At 35.8% G+C, this 20,616-nt stretch overlaps 1 protein-coding gene across 1 annotated transcript in view; it reads right to left on the bottom strand.

Annotated features, from left to right (window-relative positions):
- Positions 1-12,290, bottom strand: part of LOC140165836 (uncharacterized) — a 33,675-nt gene extending 21,385 nt beyond the window's left edge. Inside the window, exon 1 of the mRNA XM_072189157.1 lies at positions 8,479-12,290. Within this exon, the coding sequence (XP_072045258.1) occupies positions 8,490-11,705 (3,216 nt within the window). The 5' untranslated portion in view covers positions 11,706-12,290 and the 3' untranslated portion in view covers positions 8,479-8,489. The remainder of the gene's footprint in view (positions 1-8,478) is intronic.
- Between the last annotated feature and the right edge of the window lie 8,326 nt (positions 12,291-20,616).

Below are 20,616 nucleotides of genomic sequence, written 5' to 3' on the forward strand. Positions count from 1 at the left end.
GAATTAGCATATAGCTTGCTATGCATTTATACAACATTCACATCAATACATGATTTATTTATTCAACAAACTGCATCTCGTTCACACATATCACAAATTGACAAATTGGATAAGTTCTACCTTCTGAACACTTAGTGCACCATTTCATTGCACCGCATCATTTCATTGCACACAACCATCTTTAATATAGAGCCATCTATCCCAAACAGCGTAACATAACCCAGCTACATGCCTTGCCTATTCTTATTAAATCCCTGATAAATTCACAATTGCATATGACATTATAAAGCCAATGGCATTACCCCATAATGAGAATCCAGTCTGGCTGGCTTGTGTACTTTAGTATGGATGCTCCGGATGGATAAGGCGATCTCCAACTCTTAGCTCTAATCATTTCTTTCAATGCTAATAAAAATGTGACATTATCATCACCTCGATTTGCACAACATTTACAATATTACTTTTATCTGATAACCTCCAGGGCAAGTAAAGAGATTTTTTAAGGTCACGGTTATGTCTTGATCCGTTTTTGACAGCGTTTTGAAATGTTTAAGCATACGCAGGATTTTTTTGGGGGTAGTGATTTTGAAAAAGGTAGACTTTTTCCAAGGGGGTGGGGTGTTTTGGGGAAAAGTGAACTCTCTTCCCAAAATTTGGAACTTTTTTGACCAAAAAAGATGAAATGTTGGGACTTTTGGTATACTTTTGTGGCTGCTTTTGATTTCTACAGTCCATGTTCAGAGTAACCTTAAATATAATCACAGTACAATATGCATGATGCATATTTGAGGCAATCACAGAAAGTAAAAATTGTTCCTGTTTGTTTCTTCCTTCCTTTTTTACAAATTGGATATCACTTAGCGGTGAAATTTGAATTGACTTCCTTCAGCAGAGAGGCAAACAATAAAACTTATTTAGAATAACAGTGTGAAGCATTTGAGCAAGAATGCAGTTTTTAAACCTTTGCGGGATTGCTAATGATGCCCAATTCAAATTTTACTTACAATGTACAAGTAAAGCAAGATAAACAAACCAAACATCAAAACAAATGACACTTTTCCCCCTTACAGCCTTACTTACACTTCTTCTTCTTACAGCTCAACACCCCTGGTTGGGGATAGTGAACCAAAAATTACTTCTAAAGTTTACTTCTCACTGATGATTACTTCCAAGACATAGGCTTAGGAACTGGGGGGCTTGGGGGGGGGCTCAGCCCCCTCACTAATTTTGGTGTGGGGGGGGGCTGGAATACCTTTCAGCCCCCCATGATCCTCTGAAGTTAAAAAATAGTGATAAAATAGAGGGAAAATGGGTCTTTGTGACCTATATTTTGCACAAATTTCTGACTCCGAAGTGGGAAACCCCCCTCGGACACCCCCCAGGATGGCCCACCAAATTTTGTTAAATTTCCAGCACCCCCCACCCCCCATGTTGAAAATCTTCCTAAGCCAATGCAAGATTATATACTCCAACATCTCTCAAATTAGCTTTTAATGTAATCTTTTTAAACTGTACACCTAAAAGTTTAAATACCCAAAAGTACCAGAAACTGACACTTCTGAAATTTCAAGAGTCTCATTATAATTTATGAAAGATACCCTCGAATGAATTTCATTGCTATGTTGAATCTCACTTAAACCATATTTCGATAAAATTGTCTTCAATAGTCAACATAATAGCAACAAGCCTCTCCTCAGACTAAAACTCACGATTAGTCAATTAATCACTGTCAGTTGACACCAAATCTATCAGATGATGTCACTAAGTCATCCCATCATATTAGTTACATCCATTCACAGCAATAAGAAATCACGTTACCAAGTCACATGTGCCGTAGCTGCCTTTTTGTGATTTGAACTTTGCATCACTGTAAAAGATGACAATATTGAAGAGCGCTTTTCCATAATGCTTTCAGCCTAGCACCACCTAGTTTATATTGTTGAATAGGGTCGTTTACGTACATTGTTATATAAGGCATACATGTTGATTTTGTCAACAATAGAATACATATGCATATGATATTTAAATGTCATTACAGTGCTGAAAGGCTCAGAGCAGGATCCCCCAGATGCCCTCCTGCTGATTTTGCACTTCAATAACAAACACATTTATCTCTTTTTATGGGATCATAGTTTTTGTTTAACTTTTGAGCATGAATGGAGGGGGGGGCACTCACATATAAAGGTGGTACAGGTATGTGTGGTGGTCAAGGGTCCCTTTTTCAGGCTCTTCGGCAGTTCCTTAAAGTGGAAGCCCCACTTTTGGTTCAAGTTCCTAAGGGAATTAGTCAAGGTTAATATTTATCCATGTAAATTCTGTTCTGTCTGTCATCAAAGTAACAGGTGTAAGTCAGTTCTTCTGTAACGAACTGGCCAAGCGGGGCTTCCTGTTTAAGACCACAGATCCTGGAAAGAAACACTTTCTTTCCAGGATCTGTGTTAAGACCAACATTTGGACCATGCTCAGGTTCGTCAAGCCCTTATTTTGCCCCCAAATCAGTTCTTTAGTTCCCAAAGTTCAGCACTACGCACACCGCACACCCCTACCAAAGTTTAGTTCTCCAGGGGCATGAACAAACATGAGGAACATGACTGACCCAAGTTTGGAGAAGCTCTCAATTGCGAGTTCTTCAGACGCTGCCTGGAGCAACTCAACATAGAACGTAAACAGTCTATGAACCCAGTCACCTGTGGAACACTTCTTCAAGTTTATATATACCGCTCACAGGATGAACTGATAAACGTTTGCCAATTTTTTAGATTCTTTGTCATACATGTCATTATGCATTTTCAAAATTCTTTGAGTGGCAGCCATTTTACACACCATTGTACACGAACACAATATTATACAATGCTCTATCCCCATGGTTTCAGCTTCATGCTTATTTTATGTATAATTTGCATATATCAACAGATAACGTGATGATACTTTAAGATGATGCTGCCGTTTACTAATGATTTGAGCGTTGGCAGAGTCGTATCAGGTATCACTGGTACTGCCGTCACGCCTAAGGCTGACTCATAAACATGATATATTATGAATTAACAATTGTCTGGCTTTGTAGAGACCTGGGTTATTCAATATTAACTGCTTTGTGATGAGAATTTATCCCAATTTCTGAGAAATTACAGGCTCTTTCATCCGTTTACATTCAAGTAGTAATTTAAAGTCAAGAGCAATATCACCAGGCTTTGTTAGCGGACTAAAGCTTACACAGAAGCAGGGTTATAGCTAGGCATATGTTGGTGTCGGGTAAAATTTATATGAAATGGTAAAAAAAATGAAATTTTGATAAGAATTGCTAACTTTTATACTGATTGTTCATTGATTTTGAAACATTTGAGACAGGAGTGCCGGGTATTTGGGCTCAAAATTAACTTGAGAACCGGGTGGTAATTAAGAGTGCCGGGCAGGGCCGCCCGCCACCGCCCAGCGTAGCTACAACCCTGCACAGAAGAAAATTTACTGTCATAATTTGCTGCCTGCATGTGTGTGTATTATTTTCTTACTACTACTAATAATAGTAATTAGTGAGAAAATACCTCCAATTAAAATCCGTAAAGAGATTCATTTGGTAGGATTGTTGAGATCATAAACTAATATATACAGGGAAATTAACCTGGTGAGTGCAGTTCAATGTAAATCTTTCTACTCCTTCTTTACTACCTGCATGTATGAATACACAACTGTATAATTTACTTTTGTTAGCCAAATCCAATAATTACTACTCACAAATCTGAGCTTTCACCATCTTGGGTGATGGCTTGATCACAGATGAAATTGATCCACTGCTTTTCCCGCGAAAAGCAATGCATCAAGTTGAGTGGGAAAAGCAGTGGACCAGTTCGTGTGTGATCAAGCCATCGGCCAAGATGGAAAGCTCAGATTCGTGAGTAGCTTTTTTTGGATATGGCTAACAATTAAGTATATTGCAATTAAAATGTTTTTATTGTTTTGTTGAGCAATTATAATCACCTGTTCAACACCAAAATGGCTGCCTGCCTGTCCCTACCCTGGATTCAAATCCCCATTTATAACAGACGATACATTTTGACTGATCAGTTTCAAAAGTGGGTAAGCGCAATAGCTGCCATGTGTAGCTGCCATGTGTAGGTGAGTACAATATACTGTATGTAAATTGCCAAATGTTCACAGGGCAGCTATTGCACTTACCCACTTCTGACACTGAGCAGTTGGATTTATGATAATTAGACAATTTGAGCAACCTGTTGTTATTCACTGTGGAGTTCAAGAAGAAGCATAATACATGTTGCAGCTAGTCTGCGCTACCTTTATACATATATTTTGCATGGCGTTAAAAAGAAAATATAAATTTTATAAACTATCAGGTGTCCAACTATTAAAGGCCCATTCAGTGATTTGCTCATCCTGACGATCGTAAAACTCATCAAAATTCAGATTTTGGTACCTTTATCATTGTCATAAATATGTAAACATAGCCTGCTAGTGGTTCAGCCAAAAGCTGTGTATTTAAGACAAAAATAAGGAATTTACATGAATCTGTAATTTAGATACTGACAGTATCTAAATTAGCTACATGTATTCGAATGGGGCTTCAACTTCGTCAATACTGCTGTTTCTTTGTTTATTGCTAAATTTTTCATTTCAAAAATACCAAATGACAATTTGATTGACTTGTTCTTCACTTTTAAGCAATTTATAAACAATTTTAATTTTTGACACTTTCGCTGGGATCACTGAATGGGTCTTAAACTTGGGGACTGGGAATGGGTGTCCTAACAATAATCAGATCACGCCTTCTCCAAATGTGACTGTCCAGGTCGAAACGCTCGTAAAGTTGGCCCCTGGTCAAAGTTGTTTTTTTCCGTGTTTAGAATATATATATCATAAGCTTTACAATGATATATAATTTGACTTCAAACGATATCCAGAAGCGGAGTTATAACTTGCTAAACTTTGCTCCTTCAGTAAAAGGGTACATTATTTTGGCACTACATTATTTCTCTTTTTCCACATTGCTGGTATTAAATATCAAATGGTCATAATTGGCGGTCACTTCAAATCATCCCCAACTCAACTAACAAGGTTCAGGAATGTCCTCTCATTGTTAATTGTTGTTTAACCCACCACTTGTACAGGATTTAGCCAAAAGCAAACAAAGACTTAAGCTTTTTACTAATTCCATACATAAGTATAAGCTTATTATCTTCTTCAACAATAGGAATAAAGATTGGTGTTTGACTGGACTAAAATGAGAAACATGTCGGACAAATATTAAGGACATATGAATACAACCTCTATGTATATTTTGCACTGTAACTCGAAATACAATTTACCGACTTTACGAGCGGTTTGAGATGGACGGTCACAAATGGTTAGATTTCTTAGAACTGATTTACTTCATACACTGTGCATATCATGCATATTATGGAGTCTCTTTGTTGTATGTATGCATCTGCAGTGTATGCAGTCAGCCATATGAAATTACTGGAAATTGATGAGGGTTAATCTATGGACCTGCAGCACTAACCAATCAATTGAATGTGTCTTTTCAGAGAAAAGAAACCAGCAAAAGAATGTGGCATCTACTTAAATGTTGAACACATTGAGTGATCAATCAAGCATGTACGTACAGCTAAAACAAGTACATTTATGCAGTTGCAGGTTCTTGTTGTTTTGTGTTTTATTTAAGCAATCCACTCTAAACATGGATGTTTTCAATTCTTTTAAAAAGCAAAACTAAATAGCAATCATATTGCAGATGACTTAATTTTATGGAATTTTTATCCAAATATAATGCTTTCAGGTTTGAGTCTCTCCTCCCCTCTGAAGGATGGACCACTCTTGTGGTTCATTTGCACATTTCCAAGTGTACTATAGACAGAACAGAAAGCTGAATTGGATCTATGGGTGTAACAAATTTTATTTTGATTATCATTTTAGTAAGTCAATTGAATCATGTCATGCTAGGAAATGAAGCTGGGACCTGATGACGAGAGCCAAGTACCCGACCACTGCCTCACACCCTCTAAGAACTGATGCATGTTACACTGTCAAGTGATAAACAACTTGAAATATGAAGAGCTTGTTTCCAAACCATGTTAAGTCCACAACCACATGTTTCTCATTTACTTGATACAATCACAATTACTTTGACAAGTTTGACATAGCAACAATGAGTTGTACCATCAACAGGCCATTATTTACTACAACAATGCTGCTTAACAATATGCAGACTACATGTATTATAGTTCTTAACAATATGCAGACTACATGTATTATAGTTCTCATTTGGGAACCAAAGGCCTCACACAGTATTGTTACTGTGCATCCATCTACTGTTTGCTTTGTAATGTTACATTCAACTGAAATTACCTTACCTATAGCATCACAACCCACCATTGCAATATCCCACACAGGTAAATCAGAAACATGTATTTGTGGACTTAACATGGTTTGGAACCAAGCTCTTCATATAATTCATGTTGTTCATCACTAATCAATTTCAATTTCAGAACCTATCTTTGGAAGTCAAAAGAACCATCAAGACCTCATTTCCCCTCTCGACAAGGGTGACAATTGGTTAACATTTTAAATTAACCTAAAAGTTGAAATTTGCACTCTACATTTATTTTCACACTGCACTCCATACAGCTACCCATAAATTAACAAAGTCTGTATATATTTGAATTTTTTTTGTGTGTGTGGCAAGACCATAATATAAGGTATGGTAGCTTAAAATTATAATTTTCAAACAAGTGAACAGTTTGATATTGCAAAATGCAAAATATAAGGCGTGCAGAAATTTCCATTTTACAGTAGCACATTCACATGACTAATATTATTCATTTATATGCATGGCTACCAGCATGAAAACAATCACATTTACTGATAACAAGTAAACAGTGCCCGGGGGGGTCACTCGCTTACGAAAGTGGTACGCATGCTCGTCCCCAAAAACGTCGAAAAAGGGTCGAATTTTGGCCTTGTGGCGGCGTCGACGTTTTAAGAAAAAAGGGTGCTTTTCAGGTAAAGTTTCGGACGTTTAGGGTATCTTTTTCAATTTCCATGGGTTTGTTTTTAGAGTTTACGCCATTTAGGGGTCCATTTTAGTTTCTTACACCGAATTATGCCATATTTTAGGGGTAAGATTTTCAGAACCTTACGCAAATAAGGGGTGAAATTTTTCTACACTGATTACGCCATTTAGGGTCCATTTTTGAGGTGCTGGGACGAGCATGCATACCACTTTGGTAAGCGAGTGATCCCCCCGGGAAACAGTGTTGACATGGAGGATTTCAATGCAAGGAAATCATTAAATTGAAATATCCTAATATTGTTCCACCTCTCTAAAGTGGATATCGCATGTAATTTGTTTGCCTTTCATTCAAGCGTAATCTTATAAGCTTATTTGATTTCGACCGACGGGACTTCCGCAAAACTCTCAGTTTTGGTAACAAAGAATGTCATCAAGTCAAACATAAAGTTGCATGGATGTCTTGCGTAGAATGCATAAGAAAAATAAATCGTAAGCTTATTTGATTTGTACCGACAGCAGTTCCGCAAATATTCGTATTGAAAACAAAACTTTCAGGAATTCAAAAAGAGAACGTAGCATGAAAATTTGGTTGAGTTGTCTAGGCATCCGGCAAATTTGTGTTATAAAAATATATTTGTTTGACATTGAATTTTTTGCTTGTTTGGATTTAAAAGCTTTTATATCTTATTGTGTTTGTAACTTACTGATTACTACTGATCATGACTGGCTTAAAAATAATATCTAGGCCCCTACACATTGAAAACTGCAAATGTATTGCACTATATAAAAGTCTGACTGGAAAAAAGTCACAATCGATAAGTCAGTTTAAGGGTGCTATTTTTGCCCATAGCATTGAGAAAAGCAACAGGTTCTAAGTAGTCTGAAGCGCTCAAGACCAAAACTCTTCCTAGTATGCTCTCAGAGAAGATATTTTACCCTTCCCAGAATCCTTTGCAACATGATACATCACCTTATTTCCTCAAATGACACTCCCTTCCCTTTGTTTTCATTTTAAGAATAGACTGGCTAAACATGGGTTGATAGTCAAGAAATAAACACATTTTGTAAGATCTGCACATGATGTGCTCTGTTCACTGAGGTACATTTCGTCACTATCGACCCATGTTGCACTAGATAGTAAATCGGTAAAGAAAACTGAAATGGGAGAAATGCATTATGGGAAGTGTAAGGTATCTTCTTTGGTATGCTCTTATCATTATTAGAAAGTTCCTGCTTGTTCACAGGTGTATCTGTATATTATATTTAACACAAGGTACATTTCTGATGATTTCTCTATCACAAATATAGTTTAGCACAAATAGAAATGAAATCGACCAGGTCACATGCCAAGTACCAGATGTTTTTATCGTATGGCTTTTGCCGACTTTCATGAAACATTGATAAAAAATTCACCATGTGATCCTGGTCTCACTCTTCTACCAAGCTTCAATACATACCTTGCGTAAGGTCATGAGACACTCTGAGTCCTTGCTTTTCTGCAATGGCACAACCATTTGATCACTCTCGCATTGCGCATCACGATGGACTGGGATTGGTCGGGTAGACGACTGGTAAGATGGCGCCGTAGTAGTCCGTCATCGCTGACCTTACTTCCCTGCGATATATTGTCAGATTCATTACTGTACATGGAGTCACTGTCGTAGTATTTCATTTCATGCATAGGATGGAATGCCTCTTCTTCTGTTGGACTATGCGAGTCTATCCTTTTCAGAACGCTCTCGTCAAGTCCCATTCGATCAAAAAATCTATCTAGATCCGAGTGCGCTTTGTGCAAATACGGCGGGTCAAGATCAGAGCATGAGCGACGCATTTGGGTCCCACGTTGGAAGCCATCAGTGGGACGATTATTATTCAGATTCGGGGAATGACATGACTTGATTTGGTCGGCAGATTGTTGGTCGGGATCTTCATACACAAACAACTTCTTTCTCGACTCTCTTGCAGATTTTCTGTGGTGTTTTGATTCCCTTATCGGGTCTGCTTTAGGCGTTTCGTATTTGTGGGAGCTCTTGTCTCGCACCGCTGCAGCAGATGCGGAAGGAATGTCTTCGCTGTCAGTACTAATTTGCTTGTGTTTCCTGCTGGAATACTTCTGATGTGATCTCTCGTGACTTTTTACCTCAGTTTTAGACACACTTTTCTGTTTGCCAGGACTGTCAATAACATTTTCTTTACGAGAAGGCTTATCTGTCGAACGTTTCTTATCAAAATCGTCTTCATCATCATATTCCACTTCAACATCGATAGATATAGGTAGATTGTCTATTGCACCAATTTCAGTTTTAACACCAGAGCCTAACATGATTGCCGTCATTCGAGAGTATTTCTCTTTCGTGCTGGATGATGGCGAATCCTCCAATCCAGTCGAGTCAAGTTTCTTACTAGCCGTCGGTGATTCACCTAAAGCACAGGGTGTTTCTATAATGAACAATTCATTTTGTATTTTGTCACACGTTTCTTTGAATTCGTTAGTAGCCTCAGATGTCGATGCTAGTCTGGCATCCATGGAATCAAAACTGGACTTTGTGTCCTTTCTTTGAACAGGAGTAGAACTAGTTTTATTCTTGATTTTTGAAGAGTCTGTTGTCGGCTTGGATGTACGCACAACTTGTATAGGAACAGGCATATCTCTTCTTTCCACAATTACATTTCCTTTACTAGAAACCTTTGATTTCTCCGGAGATTTTTCTGAAGAATGTTCTTTTCCTTTGTTTTTATGTCTAGTTGGAGCACTTCCACGTCTAGGAAGTCCCCAATCTTCATTTATACTGTCTTTAGAATAACTTCGACTACTACGACTTCGTACAAATTTTCCATCACCTAGACTGTCCGGATCTGGACTGTCAAAACTAGAAGAGTCTTCTGTGTCGCATAGAGATAGTAATTGTTCTTGTAGTCGCCGAATTCTGCTGCCTCGAGGGCTTCCTAGACAAGGGCTGCTTGAACGTGGACTACTTGTGTCTGTATTTTTGGTGCTATCGTAACTTTGAGTTTGTGCACTTTCCTGGGAGCTCCCTAGATGCATTCTATACAACGGCCCACTCGATTTACTCCTACCTTGATGCTGAGGTGAATGCTTACTTGATCGGTAATTGTTCTCTTTCGTGCTCTCAACATTTCTAGATTTATCCGCTGTTTTTCGATTCTTGGTTCTACCTCTTGTAGGACTCTCGTTGTTTTTCACACCATTAGATGTATTGTTGTGGTCTACGTTGGTTTGGTTATCTTTCGACTGCACTAGTAATAGCCTAACCTTAGCACTTAGACTTGAGTCTGTGTTCGTTTCTTCCGATTGATTCGATAATTGGGTTTGAACTCGAGGCCTCTCTGAATGTCTGCTGATATGATTTGAATAACTCGTCACTTTTCCCATTGTATACTTATCAACTTGTTCAACTTTTCCACGGATAGCCCTCTTTGGGTCTTTCCTTTCATACACAGTACTCCCACTGACATTATTCATGTTGCTATCCACTACTTTTACTTTTGCACGAATTGGCGCTTGAGAGCTCTGGTTCCCTGGTCGGTTCCCATCGTCTCCTTGCTCCTTTGTCTTTCCTGTATTGTAATTATTAATCAATTGCACTTTCAATGGTTTACTCAATTTGGCATGTTGTTGTGATGTACTCCCGCCATCAGTGAGTTTCACTTTCACTGCAGTCGGTGTAGTGTGGTTATTAGAATTTGTGTTACATTCTTCCGTATTATCAATAAGCTTAACTTTTGGGGGTGGATTTCCTTTCTTGCCATTTTCTTTTTTCCCATTTTCTTCACAGTCTAAATCAGCAGTGAGTTTCTCCCATGCTTTAGCTATACTAGCTGCTTTGAGTTTCACGCTGTTACTGTCCACCACTCGTTGTGTGCTATCAGTCTCATCGCTAAATTGAGGATGCACGTCCGGCTGTTTTCTCACTCCATTTCTGTGACTATCAAAAATACTGCTAACGTTCTCCCACGACTTTGCCGCTTGTTTCACGCTGATCCGTTTGAACGGCATCTCGTCCGAATCGCTGCAAGATTTATTCGATGGTGACACGCAACGTTTCGGTTTCTTTGGGATCTGAGGCGGCGATCTCTTACCAAATGGTGGTATCCTATTGGTGGGATTATTCTCATAACCGTTTTGTCCGTTACTATAATGACTGATCAAGTTTCCTACGCTCCTCATCTCCTCCTCCGATTTACTAATCCTCTTTCCATCACCCGACGCGGTGACATCAAATTTCTTCAAATCCGTATCATGTCTGTGATTGTTTGTATCAGAGATATCTCCAGCAGCCGCATGCTCTGCATTTTGCGATTTTGCTCGACGTTCCGTTCTATTCCGTTTCTTCGGACTAGAGAGTAATTTTTGCACCATTTCTTGAGTTGTTTCTTTTCCACCTGCATGACTTGTTACTCTTTCTTGAGACTCACTTTCCTTACTGACACTTCTCACATACTGCGTCCTGGTTTCTGCCAACCTTTCAGCGGCGCTTTTATGCGATTGAACGTGCCCGCGATCCTGGCCCATCTGGTCGCGGAAATACTCCGGGCCTTTGTTCAAAATTCGCAGGGGGAACTTTGTGTACGTTGAGGGAAGCGAAGCAACAGCCATTTTGTTGTTATTGGTGTTCGTCGAAACTGGTACTGGTAATCTAGATTTGGGACGGGTTGACCTCATCTGGGGTCAAAGGTCATGGTAATGGGATAACTATCTACCACCACTGGTATCCAAGTCTAACAAAGCAATACTATTGTTATTATCCTGACATTATGATAAATTCCAATGTCTCTCCCATTTTAAATCAGTCGTACTACATGTATCCATCCACATATAGACTAATTGTGCAGATCATCGTGATACCACCAATGTCCTTCGTCAGTCAAGGTCCAAACAGTTTCGTAATTCAAACTTTATTCACCGCTTAATTAATCAGCAAATTCCTTATTAATGAAGCTTGCCCTTAGCCTTCCAAAGTAAACCTATTGGCAAAAGTTAATTGAATCTTTAATGAGAAATTAATAGTTCCTTTTCATCACATTAGCATTGTGATCTAGGGCAAACCAGTGAACGGGTCACTTCTCACAATAATAGACAAAATCCTGTTGTAGACACTTGTAAGATTCAGTCAGGCGTGATCCAATGTGGAAGAATTGAAGATTATGTTCCACTGGTTTCAGTTCAAAATGGTTTCCAATTTATAGCTTGGTGGTATAATGGCCCTCTCTTTCACTCAGATGATAAATGTTGACAGTTATATTGAAGACAATCTGCAAGAAATAAAAGAGAATAAAATGATGTTATTAACGTAATAAGAGGGCATTATAATGAGTGTGATACCTTTTGTTAACATCTATTGAGTGTTACAAGGAAGTGATTTAATGCACTAACACCTTGGGCTTATGCTTTGTTAAATGATAAGACTTATATTAAAAAAAGTTAAAAGCTTTTTAAAAAAGTAGGCCACATTTTACAGGTTTTGCTTTATGCACAGAGGAGTTATGAGAAATTGTTTTGCATAAAACTGTTGCATTGGTATAGTTATTTCATTATGGATGTAAAATCTAGGATAGAATATTGATGACTATTCAGTATTCAGTGGCATAGCTTCATAGCGGCATTGAAAAATCACCAAACTAATGAACATGCCCCCTTAAGGTTAGCGACTATTTTAAACAGTTGCGATTTGGTAGTTCACAGCATCTTGCGAATGGTAGTGAGCTTTGGCAAAAATTGCATTGATCATTTCATAGTGAGTGTGTAGAAGAATTCAAATATCACAGATATACTTTTGTAGGTCCTGTGGTTCTTGAGTTATGTTGTAAAGAGGGCTGAAACAACAACACTTTTATAAAACATACATATTATAAACTAAAACAACAAGAAATAAAGTAAGTTTTCAAAGTATGATTTGTATAATGAACTTTTGCAAAACATCAAAGTGTTATTTTTCAATAATATTGATTTAGACAATGAAAATCAATTTTTTGGTTGCTTCGACCAACAATACCGCATCTACCCTTAATCAGACCCAGTGCCCACTCAACCAGTCCTGGAGTGGCTGCTCCTCCCCATGAGATCTAGCAAATAAACAAGCAAACAAATAAACAAAACAAAAATACTTACAACAACATCAACAAAAATAATGAGGTAAGACCACATGTCTAAGCGAAGAAAGAATTGAAATCAACAACAAGAATTTTTAATATGATCGGCAATACCTCAAAAACCAAAAAGTCAAAAAGAGGGGTAACTTTTGTGCCAATAAGGTTAATATTTTGTTACAAATACAGAAATATTTTCCTAATATATGGTCGCATGTCATAAGTTGGGTACAATTTCCATTACATGGTCAAAAATGACAAAAAATGTATTTTTTGATATGTTGTATATATTGACAACCTCTAACAATTACCACCACTTTTTACCTTAGCACATGCTTAATTTTTGAGATAATGCTTAATTACTAATTAATTAATACACAGGCGTCTATGTAAATCTCAATTTTCAAATGCATTTTTCTCAAATCGGACCTCAATTACAAAAATGACTGTAAAATGTTTATTTTATGCAAGAATGTCATCAGATTTGGAGGATATGTTCTCAATACAATAATGCTTGAAATGAACTATTTAAAATAATTGTACGTATGTTAATTACGTTGTGGAGGTCAATGACCTTTTTACAAGTAATTAGCGAGGTGGTTATTCTATTATTGAGGAAATGAATATCAAGAAGAGAAATGTACATTAGCACATTGCTAAAAATACTGAAATTCAACTATGGTTTCATTAAAAATATAAAAAAATGGAACATATAACCCTTTAAGGTGGTACTACACCCCTTGATAAATTTGTGAATATTTTTGCATTTTTCTCAAAAAATAATATCACACTGGTAACAAAAGTTCTGTATATTATAGGGGTAAGGAATCCAGTTACTACACTGGAATTTCAGTGACTTAAGACAAGCGGTACGTTATTTATGATAAGAAAAGAGGTACCGCTAGAATGTACCTCATTTCTTAACATATAATGAACCCGTTGTCTTGAATCACTGAAATTTCAGTGAAGTAATTGGATTCCGTGCCCCTATATAATATACATAACTTTTGTTACCAGTGTGTAGTTACCATGGTTACTTATTTGAGAAAAATGCAAAATTAGTCACAAAATTTATCAGGGGGTGTAGTACCACCTTAAGAGGAACTATCTGTTATTTTTGAGAATATAATTGCCACGGTCAAAAATAGATTTTCTTTATACTTTCATATTTGATGGACCTTGACCTCAAACTAACACACATGGGATAAATTTGGAAAAATATCCCGTTGCCATGGTAACAGGCAAATTTCAATTTTAGGCCTATTTTCACAATTTTGCATTTTTCAGCAGTCAAATTGTCAAGTTTTGAAGCCAGTGTTACTAATATACACAATATAAATATGATTTTTTTCTTTATAAGGTATGAATAGGTCAAACCTTAGATGCCATAATGAAAGTATAAAAATAATCACCAAATGTCAGGGTGGGTTATACCATTTATTTGAAATAGGGGTGTTTTTCAATTTTTTCAAAGTATGAAAATATACCAACTTTGTATAGCTCATAAACCATATGGTAGTGTTCCGATTTCAACATCGACCACAGCATGTTGAGATGATACATTGGTCTTATGAAAAGTTACATTTGAGCTTGGGGAAAACACATCTGTATATACAGTGTTGCCAGACATTTTCCTATTTTTTGAAATTCAACACAAATCTCACCTTAAGTTATATGATGTGAAAATGAAACATCATCCTTTCAAGGAACATTTATTAGAAAGAGAGTTTTTATTCATATCAAATTTGATCAGTTATAATGGTCAGTGTTGTTCTAAACCACATGGGTGTTGCCATAATTGGGGTTTAATTGTGATTTGTGGATATTTTCAACTTTTTACAAACTTGTCATAAAAATACCAAAATGCATTTCTATAATAAAGAAAGAAACATCGACCTCGTCATGTTGAGATGATATATTGGCCTTATGAAAAAGTTATTTTGATCTGAGGCGGGGTAAGACATCAGTTTGTACAGTGTTGCCAGATAAACCACATGGGTGTGGATATTTTCAACATTTTACAAGTCATAAAAATACAAATTGCATTTCTATAATAAAGAAAGAAACATCGACCTCGTCATGTTGAGATGATACATTGGCCTTATGAAAAAGTTATTTTGATCGGGGGTAAAACATCAGTTTATACAGTGTTGCCAGATATTTTCCTATTTTTTCAAAATTCAACACAAGTCTCGCTCTAAGTTAAAAGATATGAAAATGAAACTTCACCTTCATACGGAACATATCTTTTTAGAAAGAAAGTTAATTTCATATTCAATTTGATCATCTGGGATGGTCAGTGTTATTTCTAAGCCATATGGGTGTTGCCATAGCTGGCGTTTAATATGACAATTTAGATATTTCCAGCTTTTTACAAGTCTTAAAAATAGTACACATCCTTAAAATTTTTGTGGAATGAAAATTACCCTAAGAACACTTAGTATGTGAATTTAAATTTTAAATTTGAGTTCGGAAAATATGTCCTTCTATACAGTATTGCCAGTTATTATCACATATATTCAAAATTCAACGTATGTCTCACTTTAGGATTTATATTGTTTAAATCGCTGCCATGAATAAACCACATGGATGATGCCACTATAAATGGAGTTAATAGTGAAATGTGGATATATTTTCAATTTTAAAATGACACCTTATTAAAGTTACAGCTATAGTATTCCAATTTTTTCACAAAAATCACCCAAAAAGTACACAAATTTGTCCTAATTTGGCGCTTTTATGGGCACTTTTGCCTTAATGCACCCAATTTGGTGTATTGTCTCCACTGCAAACCCACCAATCGACATACCAAAATTGCTAAGGTACCCCCAAAACCGTGGCACATCCCGTGTACCTTTAACCAGGAGAACCCCTTTAATAATATGGGGTAGGCGTAATTTAAACATTATCTTGCTCTTATATGCATCTTTTTGCAATGTAACAATCTTATGTTATTTTAATTTATTTTAGCCTAGCTAGTATGTGTATATTGGTAAAAACATTATGGCTTTTATGTAGGCCTATATTTTAAAGTATATATGTTTGATGTTTTCTGTGTTGTATTTTAAGGGGTTGGTCACCCACCTTTGCACAGTATTTTTGTCAGACCTGAGAGCACATCAGACATACCAAATTGCATTTTGAATATGAGGAATGTCCTTCTGATATAAAATAATTTTGATTTTTTTTAATTCAGCGATACAATAATTTTTTATTTTTTTTATTTTTTGACATATTACAGTTAATTTAATAAATCTAATGATGTGTACTTAAAGTGTATGTAGCTGGGATGAAAAGCCGACCACTAATCAATTAATTAATGTTAATTGAAAAATTTGACCTTTCATAGTGAAGAATATAGATTTTTTCTCAAAAGACCTAAGGTGTTTTGGTAAAAAATCTATATATCTTCAATACTGAAAGGTCAAATTTTCATATGGACGGCTTTTCATTCCAGCTACATACTTTAAGTACATATCACTAGATTTATACAATTTACTTTTTGAGATCTGTTAAATTTAAAAATATCAATTTTTAATCATTTGCCATCATGTGCTCTCAGGTCCACAAAAATATGTGAAAACGCCGCTATTTGAACCCTTATGACTTATAAAAATATCGACATCTCACTACATGTATTAAACCCTAATTATGGCAACACCCATGAGGTTTGGAACAACACTGACCATTTATACAACTGATCAAATTTAATATGAAAGTAAATTTCATTTTAATAAACTTTCCTTGTGAAGGAGAAGTTTCATTTTCGCATCATTTAACTTAAGGTGAGACTTGTGTAAAATATAAAAAAAATAGGAAAATATCTGGCAACACTGTATAAACATATGTTTTCCCCAAGCTTAAATGTACATTTTTCATAAGACCAAATATGTATAATTTCAACATGGTGAAGTTGATGTTTCACTTCCACGTATTTTTTAAGGAATGCATACCATGGTATTTTGGTATTTTTAAAACTCGTAAAAGTTCAAAATAACCACTTCTCGCTATTTAACCCTAATTATGGCAACACCCATGTGGTTTGGAACAACACTGACCATTTATACAACTGATAAAATTTAATATGAAAGTAAATTTCTTTCTAATAAACTTTCATTTTCAACCTAAGGTGAAACTAGTGCTGAATTTTGAAAAAATAGGAAAATATCTGGCAACACTGTATAAACAGATGTTTTTCCCCAAGCTCAAATGTAAATTTTTCATAAGACCGATGTATCATCTCAACATGATGAGGTCGATGTTTCATTTTCACATCTTTATTTTAGGAATGCATGCCATTGTATTTTGGCATTTTTAAGACTGAAAAATAGCTGAAAAAGCTGAAAAAAAGCTGAAAAAAACTCAACATACGTTGAATTTTGAATTATGTGATAATATCAGGCAATACTGTATAGAAGGAAATATTTTCCGAACTCAAATTTTAAATTTAAATTCACATACTAGGTGTTCTTAGGTTAATTTTTAACCTTAATATTGCGTTCATTCCACAATAATTTTAAAGGTGTGTACTATTTTTAAGACTTGTAAAAAGCTGGAAATATCTAAATATTGTCATATTAAACACCAGCTATGGCAACACCCATGGCTTAGAATAACTCTGACCATCCCAGATGATCAAATTGAATATGAAATTAACTTTCTTTCTAAAAAGATATGTTCCATATGAAGGTGAAGTTTCATTTTCATATCTTTTAACTTACGGCGAGACTTGTGTTGAATTTTGAAAAATAGGAAAATATCTAGCAACACTGTATAAACTGATGTTATACCCCCGATCAAAATTACTTTTCATAAGGCCAATGTATCATCTCAACATGACGAGGTCGATGTTTCTTTCTTTATTATAGAAATGCATTTTGGTATTTTTATAACTTTTAAAAAGTTGAAAATATCCACAAATCACAATAAAACCCCAATTATGGCAACACCCATGTGGTTTAGAACAACACTGACCATTATAACTGATCAAATTTGATATGAATAAAAACTCTTTTTCTAATAAATGTTCCTTGAAAGGATGATGTTTCATTTTCACATCATTTAACTTAACGTGAGATTTGTGTTGAATTTGAAAAATAGGAAAATGTCTGGCAACACTGTATATACAGATGTGTTTTCCCCAACCTCAAATGTAACTTTTTCATAAGACCAATGTATCATCTCAACATGCTGTGGTCGATGTTGAAATCGAGCACTACCATATGGTTTATGAGCTATACAAAGTTGGTATATTTTCATACTTTGAAAAAATTGAAAAACACCCTATTTCAAATAAATGGTATAACCCACCCTGACATCTGGTGATTATTTTATACTTTCAATGCGGCATCTAATGTTTGACCTATTCATACCTTATAAAGAAAACAGTATATATATATTGTGTATATTAGTAACACTGGCTTCAAAACTTGACAAATTGACTGCTGAAAAATGCAAAATTGTGAAAATAGGCCCAAAATGAAAATTTGGCTGTTACCATGGCAACGAGGATATTTTTCCCAAATGTATTTCATGTGTGTTTGTTTCAGGTCAAGGTGCATCAAATATGAAAGTTTAAAGGAAATCCATTTTTTGACCGTGGCAAACATTTAAAAAAAATTCTCCAAAATAACAGATAATGCCTCTTAAAGGTCCGTAACCCGATCGACAGCATCATCCCCGATTTTTTTTTCATTGTTGATGAGGTTTTGGTATCACATAATAGATACTATTTTTCTCATTACTATCCTGAAATTTGACACTCCAAGTCAATGTATTTCCGGAGAAATCATGAAACACAGCGGTTTTTACAGGTATACCAGTTGTTCGCATTTTACACGACACGGGAGTTTTGGGTAGTCATAGAATGAAATCGGAATAGATTCGGAAGACTTCACCCCAGTACCAATTAAGTCCAAAAAATACATCAAATAGGCCCCTAATGTCAAACTATAGATGGCGCTATAATGATATAAAACAAAAAAAAAAAATAAAGAAATACATAAGAGGCGAAATAAATAAGGAAACATGACCTATATTGTCAAGCATGATACGAGAAATAAGAAAAAAAATTATGAGAGCACCTCCCCCCATTAAAAAAATTAGTTAAAAAATAAAACAAAGAAAAATCATAAATATGTGAAAATGTGCATCATATAGCTAAAAATAAAGAAATAATTAAGCGAAGTAAATACAGCATGGGCTATCTTGTCAAGAATGATAATGAGCGCAGTGATATGTAATGTTTTTAAGATTAATCAGTATGAATAGAGGGTATAAAAGTGTACAGGGGCGAGCCGGTTTTCAGTACCAAGGCTTAACACTTCCTGTTTCCACCGGGACATGCGCCGGCCGTTGTTTCGAGATGCCTGACCAGAATGCAATGCACGCGTACCAGTGTATTGGCTTGCTAATATGCTAATTATTCACATTTATGCTGAAATTGTTCCCGTTTTCTCACATAGATTGATAAAGGGGACAATATTTGACATTGTGTGTAAGTTTGAAGAGAATCCATATCCTAAACCGATAGGGTTACCCCCCTTTAAGTAGCCAGTAATTGTTTTAGTTGTACAAATTCAACATTCAGAGCTGTCAATACATCATACCCTCACTAGATTTGAAAAAGTAACCAGTAGTTTTGACATGCTGACATGTGAATTTTCATATAGGCCCTATTGCACACTCCCGCATCCGCCTGCTCCACATCCGCCTGCTCCTCCACCCCTGGCATTTTTCATTTCAACTGATGTGATTTTTTTACTGAATGATGTATAATTTTATGCTTCAGTAGACTGAAAGAGTATAAAATTAGGCTTAAAATGAGGTATCAGTCACTGCTGTAGGATATGGGGTTACGGAAAGCCAATCAAATTTGTATCGCAATTTTCAGAAAAGTGTAATCCCTCCACCCTTTTTGCATACCCAACTTATGACATGCGACCACATCGAAAGTAATTAATTTATATGAATCTAAAAACAAAAAGGTTCATATCCAGTCATGGCCAATAAGCTTAAGATGATCACATTTTAAGCTTACCAGGCAGACAGATAACACTATTTGACTTACAGTAACCTCTGACAATGTATTTATGATGTTCAATTGATGGCACTGATTAATGGCAATTTAATGTGTTAATACAATAAATTGCCTCCTAAGTCATAATTACTGTCAAATTATTAGGCTATTGTCTTCTTTTTAACTACTTCTTTATGATTAATTTTAACAATAGAATGAATCATTATTTTTTCTCATACCTCATTCTTAATGTCTACTCTATGTCCAGAAAAGGACTGTAAAAAATAACTTAACTTTGCAGTACCCAATCACTTAAACTTTTGTATAATAGCCATACAGGCATACATGCAACTGTACACCTTTAATCAAAGTTTTTCAGTTCCTTTATACCATATCCCTGTTTATACATATTGCCACCATTATTGATTTCAACAATCATTTATACATTATTTCTCACATTAACAATTAA

This window comes from Amphiura filiformis, chromosome 12 (genome assembly GCF_039555335.1).
Source record: "Amphiura filiformis chromosome 12, Afil_fr2py, whole genome shotgun sequence".
In the NCBI taxonomy this organism is placed as follows: domain Eukaryota; kingdom Metazoa; phylum Echinodermata; class Ophiuroidea; order Amphilepidida; family Amphiuridae; genus Amphiura; species Amphiura filiformis.